Source organism: Diabrotica virgifera, chromosome 10 (genome assembly GCF_917563875.1).
Source record: "Diabrotica virgifera virgifera chromosome 10, PGI_DIABVI_V3a".
Lineage (NCBI taxonomy): Eukaryota > Metazoa > Arthropoda > Insecta > Coleoptera > Chrysomelidae > Diabrotica > Diabrotica virgifera.
The window spans coordinates 91,518,542-91,530,749 of NC_065452.1; the positions used below are offsets into that span (position 1 = coordinate 91,518,542).

At 35.2% G+C, this 12,208-nt stretch overlaps 1 protein-coding gene across 2 annotated transcripts in view; it reads left to right on the forward strand.

The window, feature by feature from the left end:
- Positions 1-12,208, forward strand: part of LOC114337497 (facilitated trehalose transporter Tret1) — a 283,346-nt gene that overhangs the window by 92,092 nt on the left and 179,046 nt on the right. The window contains exon 1 of one of the 2 annotated variants that reach the window (XM_028287950.2): positions 11,147-11,526. The exons of the other annotated variant lie outside the window; for it this stretch is intronic. Coding sequence (XP_028143751.2) covers positions 11,465-11,526 — 62 coding nt within the window. The 5' untranslated portion in view covers positions 11,147-11,464. Of the gene's footprint in view, positions 1-11,146; positions 11,527-12,208 lie in introns of those variants that run through there. 2 annotated transcript variants of the gene reach the window in all.

The following is a 12,208-nucleotide window of genomic DNA, read 5'->3' on the forward strand; positions in this document are numbered from 1 at the left end:
TCATAGAATGTACGTGACAAATGTCCAAATTCAAATAAATTTATTATGGTTGATATAACCTTACCCCATTGTAGGTACTTATATTGCTAAAATCTTGTATTTACTAGGTTACCTGAAATGTTTTTCAACAGTTTAGGTATAAAAATATTTTATGAGAGATATCCGCCGAAACGTCGATTTAAATGGAAATATAAAATCCAATTCCAATTTTAACATTATTTACTGAACCGAAACCCAAGAAACACAAAATCTAATTAAATATAGTGTAGTTCAAGAAACTCATTAAAACAAAATATTTTAGTAGGTATTACTCAAAACAGATATAACTCGTAGAAACATGTTGTTTAGATTATATTGTCAGTTGGGTAAAGGTAAAAATTTAGCAAATTTTTATATTTTAACAATTTTATAGTTTTCGTTTTGGGCCCTGCGAGGGCTGCGAAGCCCCCTTTGGGGTCGAGGCCCCTACGCAACTGCCTACTTTGCCTAATGGTTAATCCAGCACTGCAAATACTGGAAAAAACAAAAAACCATTGAATTAAATATCGACACATACGATCGTTCCGTATATTTTAAATCGGTTTATGATAGTGTCCTAAGAAATAAATTGTATGAAGCCATGGATTAAGTCCATTTCCCCGATAAACTAATAAGATTGGTTAAGGCTACAATTCGTAAATTTGTTTGCATAGTCGAAATACAGGGCGAACAATCACAGGCGTTTGAAACGCATGTTGGGCTGCGACAGGGAGATGCGCTGGCGTGTCTGCTTTTTAACATAGCCCTGGAAAAGGCTGTCAATGATACCCGAATAGACAACAGAGGAAATATTTTTAATAAATCATCCCAAATTTTGGCATATAGATGAAATGTATACCACCTTCTCAAATGTCTCAAAAAATATGGGCCTGCAAGTAAATGAGGAGAAAACTAAGATGATGGCATCAACACCCAACTATAGAGCCAGAAACATCGGTCATCAATTCATTCTTGATAACTCTAGCTTTGAAGTGGTGGACAAATTCACATACTTAGGCTCCCTGATCACCAAGGAGAACGTCATGACGGAAGAAATCAAGCGAAAGATAATCCTAGTAAACATATGCTATTTTGGACTGATTAGACATATGAGAAGCAGAAACAAGCCAAAAAACAAAAATAACCCTATACAAAACCCTTATACAACCAGTGTTGACATATAGATCGGAGACATGGACCATCTCCAAGGCAGACGAAAACCTTCTGCTTATATTTGAACGAAGGATTCTGAGAGGAATATTCGGTGGCATCTGTGAAAATGGTGTTTGGAGGAGGAGGTACAACTACGAGATATACCACAGATATAAACATATATTTGGTGGTAAAGACGTAGTATCTCTTATAAAAATAGAAAAACTAAGACGGGCAGGACATCTAGCAAGATCACAGCAGAACAACCCTCCTAGAAGAATCCTTATGTCACAACATGTGGGAAGTAGAAATAGGGGTAGGCCAAAACTCAGATGGAAGGATGGTATAGATGAGGATGGTAGAAAAATAGGCGAAGCAAACTGACAATAGTTGGCAATGGATAGAACTGACTGGCGTAATAGACTTGGGAAGGTCGAAGCTCTTTTATAGGGTTGTAGCACCACTGATGATGATGATTTATGAATACATTTTGTCACCTCGATACTACAACTATAGGCAACTCAAATATATGTAAAAAAAGACTAAATTTTCACTCTAACGGCATATAAAACAACATAATGCTATTCTACGTCCCACCAAAATAAAAACAATTCTCTGGTTACACCTCCGAGGCTTCTACAATTTGCAAGCCATACGGATGCTGAGACTAAGGAAGATGAGGGAATTCTACAATTTACAGTTCACGTCCCATCTGCTCAGCGCGGTAAAGTTCCAAGGGAACCATTCTCGTTGGAACTTTACCGCGCTGAGCAGATGGGACGTGAATTGTAAATTGTAGAATTCCCTCATCTCCCTTAGTCTCAGCATCCGTATGGCTTGCAAATTGTATAGAAGCCTCGGAGGTGTAACCAGAGAATGTTCCCATTGTTTTTATTCTGGTGGGATGTAGAATAGCATTATGTTGTTTTATATGCCATTAGAGTGAAAACTTAATCTTTTTGCTAGCAGTTGCCCCTAGGGCATCTATGCCATTTCGTTTGTTGCAATCCGGCTGTATTTTCGTTTTGCAACGAAATTAAAAATAGTTATTCATTTTTCAAATAAAAAACTTTTAAGGAAAACAATTCAAAGTTTTTTGCAATGATTGAATTCGCATGTGGGCTAAAACTGACATGATTTTAAAGCCTTATTTAGTTTTTAATATTCTCTTATTTAATTTTATTTTTCTATTTTTAATGGTGGGTATACTCCTTCCTCCTCCTCGTCCTCTATCTTTTCGTTTTCGTAAGGATCTAGTGGCGTCGTGTAATTTGTTTGACTATTTCTGCCCAATTATCTCTCCTGCGCGTCTTATTTTGCTTCGTAGGATGAGTAACCAGCATATAAAATTCCTTTATTTGGTTCGACCATCGTGCTGGAGATCTTCCTGTGGATCTTTTGCCCGCCACGTTGACTTTAACTATTATTCGTTCCATGCCTTCTCTTCTTCTAGTTCTATGTCCAAAATATCTTAGTACTTATATTTTGATTGATAGTAGTTGTGTTGAGTCTAGTGTTTATGTTAAGTTTTGCTATAGTTGATTTTTAACCAAGAGGAGTAAACTAAAAAGACAGATTCACACCCAAGAAAGTTACTAGAAAAGTCACCAAATTCATCTTTTTTCGTTGATCATATCAGCTTTCGATGATATTCCATACATATTATATACTAACACATCGCTAAAGAGTTCTAAAAACAACTGTTTTTATATGAAAGTAGACTAAAAATCTAAAAATTAAAGAAATAATGCAGAAAACACAAAAAATCGCCGATATACTTAATTAACCTATAAAATGACAGAAGTGCCAAAATTTCATAAATGTAATTAGTGTCAAAATTTATTAACAGTAGAATAAACTTGCCTGCGGTTGGACCAATTAGAAACAAGCATTACGGCGCGGTAAATTTGAATCACTCGTCGTGGTTAAAAAACAAACAATAGTATTGAATGATTTGTGCGATATGAGGTATATGGTATGCGTAACATTCTACGGTCCATTCCACGGAAATCCACATTTCAAATGCCATTATACGCTTCGAATCGGCTTTTTTCATGGTCCAAGTTTTTGAAGCGTAGGTGGCGATCTATCTATCTATTTAATCAGCCCTAAAAATCCATCCTTGGATATACGCCTCTTCTTCCTTCTTCCATGCCTCTCTATCTTGGGCAATTTGCATCCATTTTGACCCGGCGTGTTTCTTCAGGTCATCTGCCCATCGCATTTGTGGCCTTCCCCTTTTTCGTTTGTGGTTCCACGGTATCCAATGTATAATACTCTTAGTCCATCTCTCATCCTTCTGCCTTAGGGTGTGTCTGGCGAACTTCCATTTAAACTTTGCTACTTGGGTTGAGGTAGCAGATAAAAAAACAAAAGTTGTCTCAACCCAAGTAAGTGGCGATAGGAAATATAAATGCTCGAAAAAGGTGTAATTTTGTGTTTTTTGTAATGTCAGTGTTCTTTGATATTTTTATGAGTTTAGCTGTTGCCGATCTGGCCATTGTGATGCATCGTCATAGCTCGTCTTCTCATACACCACTGTTAGTAATAGTGAAGCCTAAATAATTTATAAAATTGTCTGACCACTTGGTAACCTGCCACGTTTCTTTTTATATTGGTTGCTTCTGATTCTATCGATGATCATTACTTTGGTTTTCTGTATATTTATTTTGGGGGCCTTCTTTTGACGAACATATGAAATGGAAGATATAATAATAATAGAAATATCAATAGAGCAGAAAAAATTAGATCACAGTGCTACAAAATAAAAAAAAAACGCCAGTGTACGGGTATGATTATAATACCAGTTGAAATGACATGACTGGCAGACCTAAACTGCGTAAATATACGAATTAATTAGAACCATGTGGAGAAATGGAGAAATGCCTTTACACTAGACCAGAGCAAGGATTTGTCCAATACTCCCAAAAATCGACAAAATGTTTTATCAGACCAATAGAAGCTAATCACGGAAAACATCTGGCAGTAGGCTTTAAAACAATGAAACATGGTATAAGAAAAATACTGAACGATTAGGCACAAGTATTTTAGGTGTTTATAAAATTAGAGTTAATAAATTTTGCTGTTTCTTTAGATTACATTCAATCAGGTTTTTTTTTATCTTCTAACTCTTCACTATCACAAATGTAAAAAACCACTATTTATTGAGAAATTAATTGGTTTTAACGAACAATGAAGCAATTTTAAAAAAGCCTTCGACAAAATATAACATAGAAGGCTTACAAACATATTACGGAACACAGAAATAGATGATCATGATATGAGAAGCATTACAAATTTATACCGATATCAGAAAGCCATAGATACCTACCTATAAGAAGATGAGTACAACAAGGATGTATACCATCCCCTCTATTTTTTAATATGTTCTTAGAAGAGATATTTAAGGAGACACCGGAAGACATGAATGAAGGCATATCAATTAACAGAACACTAGTGAATAATCTCAGATATGCAGACGATACAATACCCCTTGCGGAGATCAGAGAAATGCTTTGCACTTTTGGATTTTTTGGACTTTAAAATTTTGGATAATTGCACTACGATTGCGAGAGGTATGGAATGGCTTTAAACACAAAAAACAAAAATCATGATTGTCAGTAAGAACAAGGTCGAAGACGAAACAATCTACGTGAAAGAAAAAGCTTTAGAGAAAGTAGCCAGATACACTTACTTGGGATGTGAGCTAAATCAACAATGGGACCGCAGCCTTGAGATAAAACGATGCATAGAGATGACCAGAAACGCTTTCAATAAAGCGAAAGCAGTATTATGCAATGAAAAACTCGGAAAAGAAATTAGAACTAGAACTAGAGCATTAAGATACTACGTATTCTCTGTTCTTTTATATGGAGTAGAAGCCTGGACAATTACAGACACAACTGAAAAAATACTTGCCAGCTTTAAAATGTGGTGTAATCGAAGAATGTGGAAAACATGATGGACACAAACACGGAAACAAAGAAATATGAAAAAATAAAAAGAAATACTCAACACTATATATGTAAATTAGTAGTGGACGACAATATAATTGAACAGGTAATGGATTTTAGATACTTAGGTGTGGAAATATCTAGCGACAGGCATCTGTGGCAGGAATCAAAACAGCAGGCAGCGAGAATATCTGGTTTGCTGAGGGTTATAATCTGGCGGAATAAATATATGAGCACCGAAAGCAGAGTCCGCATTTATAAGACATGTGTTAGACCCGTACTGACATACGCAGCTGAGACAAGGGCCGAGACAACAAAGACCAAACAAATAATGAGAGCAACAGAGATGAAAACCCTAAGATCCATAAGAGGTATCACACTCAGAGATAGAATACGAAACGAAGACACATTGAGAGAGCTAGGCGTTCAAGACGTAGTGAGATGGACAAGAGCGCGACGACGCATGTGGAGAGACCACGTAGATCGGATGGACCCTGAACGTATGGCGCATTGGGCGAAAACACAGAAGCCCAACACCAAGCGACCCATAGGAAGACCCAAAAAACGATGGTACGAGAGTTGGAGCTCCGGATCGCAGCAAAGACTGTAACAGAAGAAACAGGACATAGTCCTATTACAAGAAGAAGAAGAAGAAGAAAACTCAACACTATGAAGAAAATCAAAATGAGCTACTTTGGTCACATACTAAGAAATGAAAAATATGAGTTGTTCCGATTGGTTAAACAAGACAAACTGGAAAGGAAAAAGAAGACCGGGGAGACGACGCACGTTCTGGTTGAAAATTTTAGAGCAGTGGAGTGGAAAAATAACAATAGAACACTTCAGACCCGCTGCAGACAGAGTAAAATGGACAATGCGGTGATCGCCAATATCCTTAAAAGATGAGGCACAGGAAGAAGAAGAACGGACAATAATTTTTTCTTTTTAATTTAGCAAAGGATAGAAAACCTTGCAATAATTTTACTTGCTTAATGCTATTATGGTACTACCAGTATACATAGTTTCCTAGATTTTTATATCTTATAATAGGGGCATCCATAAAAACTACGTCGTAAAAAATTTGGACTTTTTAATACCCTCCCCCCTCCGTCGTAATTCGTCGTTTACAGACGAACCCCCCCTCCCATGTCGACGTCGTCATTGCAGTTCACGACCCCCCTTAGAGTGATTTAAAAAAAATTAATGTTATTTATGTTTTTTTAATCAACCTTGAAACTTTATTTGCGAATGTATCATAACAAGAGCAATTAAGGGGGTAGGCGCAAAATCTTGGTCCAATGCTATTTAAATGCATTATTTTTTCGAATCCTGAGAAAATTAATAAATATATTTGAAAAATATAAACGCAGAATGTAAGATTACATTATTACCGAGGGCTGAAAGTCCCTTAGAATAAACAAAAGGTTTCTTTTGAATGAAATTTTTGAACTTAAAAATCAGACTAAATATTTTTATTTTTTTATCCCTGTAACTTATTAAAATAAACATTATAGATGTTTTCAGAAACTTTTGGCCCTCGGTAATAATGTAATCTCTCAATCTGCGTTTAAATATTTCAAAAATTTTTATTAGTTTTCTGAGTATTCGAAAAAAATGAATGCATTTAAATGGCATTGGACCAAGATTTTGCGTATAAATCTTCTCTAAGTATAAATACGACTTACTAACTAAATAGAACACAATATTTTATTTCCATTCATTCTTTCAGAACTATTTTTTCACACACAGTATGCAGCACATAAATGAACTAACAATTTAATATTGTTTGCTTCCAGACGTTGTTCTGTATATATAGAAGCGCTTGTTTAAACCCAAAGAACAATGTCTTATTGTTTGTTGTCCTGTACAAAAGTACTACCTAATTATTATTTTAAGGCTGTGACTGATAAAAACGAAATGTATGCGATAAAAGTATCTATAGAGAATTCTTTTTAATTTTAACATAGGTGTATTTATTCGTAAACGTTTTGTTTTATTTTCAATTTCATTTCAAAAACTATACGTTTTTATATGAATATCTGATACTTTAATGCTGGTAAAAGCTAGTAAAAAATTATATTTATAGAGGCAATAGCGACAAATTTAAATATACCAATATATTAAACGACGTCGAATGTGCACTCATACCCCCCACCCCCTGTCGTATTTTGTCGAAATAAGCAAGCCCCCCTCCCTCTTCCCAACGACGTAGTTTATGGATGCCCCCATATATAATTATATCCTCTAAAAATATGTTCCATATACAAGTATTTAGTGTCAACCAACACCCTATAACCTTCTAGAACGTAATAAATCAAGTAAAAGTCAAGATAACGTAAAAATGTTACGTTTTTAAGCATCTGAATTCTGAAAATACCTGAATAGAAAACTTGCCTGGGGATTTGTTGCACCAGAATGCCACCGGAATGGTCAATAAACGAAGGTGTGTTCTGACGTCAGCTATGCCAATTGCAGCGTTGCCACACTAACATTTTTTATTAAATTCGATGTTAATTCAAAACCAAAACATACCTAATCTATTTAGAGAAAAGCATAATCAATCAATATCAATTATCATATCAATATAATTTGTGTTGTTAAAATTTAGAAAAATATTCTCACATAGACCAGGGCGCATCTGTAAAATTATTAGTACGTAGGTACATTTGGATGTTGAGAGATGACTCATATGTTTTTACAGAAATTGCTTGAAAATAACTCTTCTTCTTCTTCTTCTTCTTCTTCTTCTTTTTCTTCTTCTTCTTCTTTTTATCAGACATCTTTTTAACAGACATTACTCTGTCTGTTTTTCAATGTGCCTCCAGTAAGTTGTCATTCCATCTTTTTCGTGGTCTTTCCACTGATCGTCTTCCTATTGGGGAACCGTCTCTCGCCGTCCTTACTACTCTATTCGCTGTCATTCGGCTTATGTGGTCGTTCCATTCTACTCTTCTGCTTTTCACCCAGTTATTAATGTTGTCCACCTTGCATCTCCTTCGTATATCTGCGCTTCTAGCTCTATCCCACATCCTCTTACCATCGATTTTTCGCAATGTTTTCATTTCTGCTGTTTCTAGCAATCTTTTTGTCCTTTCTGTATCAGGTCGTGTTTCTGCCACGTATGTCATTATTGGTCTGATGACTGTTTTGTAAATTCTGCCTTTCACTTCTTTTCCGATGTTTTTATTTCTCCATATTGTTTCATTCAGGCAACCTGCGTCTCTGTTTGCTTTATTCACCTGATCTTCCACTTCTGTTTCGAGCTTTCCGTAGCTGCATAGTGTGATGCCTAGATATTTAAACTCCATGACTTGTTCTATTATTTGACCCTCCAGCTCTAATTTACATCTTATTAGATCTGCTGTTATAACCATTCATTTAGTCTTTTTTGGGGAAAAAAACATGTTAAATTTTCTAGCGGTTATATTAAATTCGTGCAGCATACGTTGTAAATCATCTTCACTTTGAGAGATTAGTATTGCGTCGTCTGCGTAGCAGATTATTTTAAGTTGTTTTTCTCCCATTTGGTATCCTTTTTTTGTTCTTACTTTTTTTATTATTTCGTCCATGATCAGGTTGAACAACAGAGGACTCAGAAAATCTCCCTGTCTTATCCCATTGCCAGCTTCAATTGGGTCAGTTAGTTCTTCATCTACTTTTACTTTTATTGTGTTGTTCTGGTAGATATTTTCGATAGTTTTAATTATTCCTAGAGGTACCTCTCTTGCGTACAATAAATGGATAACGTCCTTTAATTTGACCCTGTCAAATGCCTTCTTAAGGTCCACGAAACATAAGTATGCCGGTTTGTTGTATTCTAACGATTTTTCTTGAATCTGCCTCATTATAATTATAGCGTCGGTGCATGATTTTCCCGACATAAAACCTTGCTGTTCTTCTGCTAATGTTATAATTTTATTCAGTTTGTTTGTTATCACTTTGGTCGTTAATTTTAGTGTTGTGTTTAATAAATTAATTCCTCTGTAATTCTCCGGGTCCGATTTTTATCCCTTTTTGAAGAGAGGTATTAGAATGCTTAATCTCCATTCTTGTGGTATTCTGTTTTGTTCTATTATTTTTTGGATTAGTTTTAATAATTGTTTGGTCAGGTCTTGTCCTCCATACTTTAGGAGTTCATTCGATATTCTGTCCTCTCCTGGTGATTTTCTATTTTTTAATTTCCTTAATGCTTCCGTTACCTCTGCTTCTTCAATATTTGTTTCTTCGTTTGTTGTCACTTCAGGTGTTGGTGGTTCGTTATCGTTATCTTTAGCAAACAGAGATCGAAAATAGTCTGCCCAAGTTTCCTTCTGAATGTCTTTCGTTTTTATTAGTTCGTTCATCTCTTTTCTTTGTCCTCTGATCATTCTCCATATTTGCTTTTGTGTTCCGTAGAAGTCGTGTTCCATCTGTTTTGAGAAACTCTCCCAGTGTTCTCTTTTTATTTGTCTGACTAGAGTTTTTGTTTCGTTTCTAATTCTTTTATAGTGGTTGTATGCCTGTTGTGTTTGTTGTGTTCTGTATTGTAAAAAGGCTTTCTTATTTTCTTCACATTTTATCTTCACTTCCTCTCGAAACCATGGGGTTTTCTTTTTTGATATATTGGTATTCGTTACTTTCCTCTCTCCAAGTGACTCTGTTGCTACGTTAATTATGTTACTTTTGAGTTTTTCCCAGCTTTCCTCGATGTTATCGTTTTCTAGTATTTCATTATCAGCAAGCTTCTCTGATATTCTTTTTCTATATAAGTACTCCGTGGATTCCGTACTTAGTCCGTCGACTTTTATTTTTGTTTGTGTTGGTGCCACTCTCTTAGGTGTGAAGCATTTCATGGTGATTCTAATTTTACATAATACTAGGTTGTGGTCACTACCTACATCTGCTGAGTTGAGGCATCTTACGTCAATTATTTTTGATGGATGTATATCTCTGTTAGTTACAATATAATCTATCATAGATCTTTGTCCACGGGTATTATTGAATGTATATTTGTGTTGGTCTTTGTAAGGTCAAAAAAGGTGTTGTTTATTCGAAGTTCGTTATTCGTGCAGAAGTTTATCATCAGTTCTTCATTTTCGTTTTTGACATTCTCATTATGTTTTTGTTTAATTCCAGGTATTACTTGGTTGCCTATTCGAGCGTTAAAATCCCCCAGTATTATCAACTTTCCTCTAACTTGATCTACTACTTGTTGCAATTGATCTTAGAATATTTCCCTTGTTGTTTGGGGCTTACTATTTTCTGGGCCGTATACTCCGATGATGTTCAGGTCTTCTTTCTCCATTCTAATTTTTGCTGTGACAATCCTTTCTTATACATATTCCTGACCTGGGGCCTATAAACATGTTAAAAATGTCTAGTTGTTCTTGCCGGTGGTAGGATTTGAACTCCGGACCACCGGCACGCGAGCCAAGCACACTACCACTTAGCTACGCCGGCCCTGTAATTTATTATTGACTCTATTAAATGTAACTGAATGTGAATGATCTACCTTATCCTGAACGTCTGACAAAAAAGAATTAAGATTAATAAATTGTAAAGTTTTGAGTAGAGAATCATGTTACGTTTAACTTACAATCGATGTAGTTTGCTGTAATGTTTACAAATCTCTTTCTTCAAGGGTTTAATCTGCATGGAGGTCCTGATGTTGGGATGTACATTATTGGATGTTCTAACTCTACAGAATATTGGGAAGACTTTATGATGTAACATCTGGATATGAACCATATGTCCAGCTTTATGTTGCTCCGTTGTGTGGCTAATCGCAAGTATTGTAGCGCCAAGTTGACCATACTGTCATATATAAACTAAAAAGGTGTAGTTCCCTAGGTTGGCTGTATATCATATAGTTAAAAAACTCTAACATGAAGTAAAAACCACTTCTATGTAATAGGTATATTTACTAAAAATTAAAAAAAACCCCAATGGATTGAATAAAATATGTCCAATTCAGAACGTTGTCGGACCTATCAGTCCATCATCAGTGAATTCAAATACTTGGTAGTCAACGTTGGCCTAAGATGGTTGATTTTCGTGATAGGGTTTCACCATGTTCCCGGAGGTTATATCTTATAACATCGGCGTTTAGCCTTTTCAATATTACTTCAAAATAATGTAGATTGAATTATAATTACAACCATTGTTTGGTTCTGGGGCTATTTAGCAAGTATTTGAATTCACTGATGATGGACTGATAGGTCCGAAAACGTTCTGAATTGGACATATTTTATTCAATCCATTGGGATTTTTAAATTTTTAGTAAATATACCTATTACATAGAAGTGGTTTTTACTTCATGTTAGAGTTTTTTATTATTATATAAGTTATTTACTATATGAAATATGAGTCACCTCTCAACGTCCATCTCAAAACAGATGCGGCCTGGACTAACTGTAGTATCGAAGTAAGCAGCTTGTTTCCTATTTAATTTTCTTAATTATCTTATCTGAGGTAGTATGTAAACGTAAACAAACTGACATCGGTGTCACAACTGAAGGAAAGGATCTTGATTTATTTAAATATAATAAGTTTGTGAGGTATATAATTAATTTGCTTTGAATTAAGGTCAACATACGATACATAAAACATTTTATTCACTATGGTAATATTGACTCAATTGTTTACCGTAAAAATGTAACTTGCTTATTAAAAACAATAAAAAGAGTTTTCAAATCATGCAAGTGCTTCAAGGCTGCGTGACGTTGCAATTAAATGCATTGGTGTGTATGAATGGGAGGCAACAGGTATTAGTTCATTTTACACAAACATTATAAATTATCACAAGCGACCGTATACCAAAATAAAAAAGGACCCAATGACATCACTAGAAAAGAAAATTTAGAAATCACTGCACTTTAAGGAATATCTCACAGGCTGGCAAAGAAGAGCCTTAACACCACACTATAGCAGGACACCACACTTATACGTTCCGAAAACCCACAAAAGAGTACCTACCCCTCAAACCAATGGACCGAGAAAGTGTGACGTCAAAACGTCAAAAAGGTTTCCAAACAAAGCAAAAGTTTGACATCTATACACGTGATTTGTGTAATCATTTTTAATTTTATTTTGTTTTAACAATCATC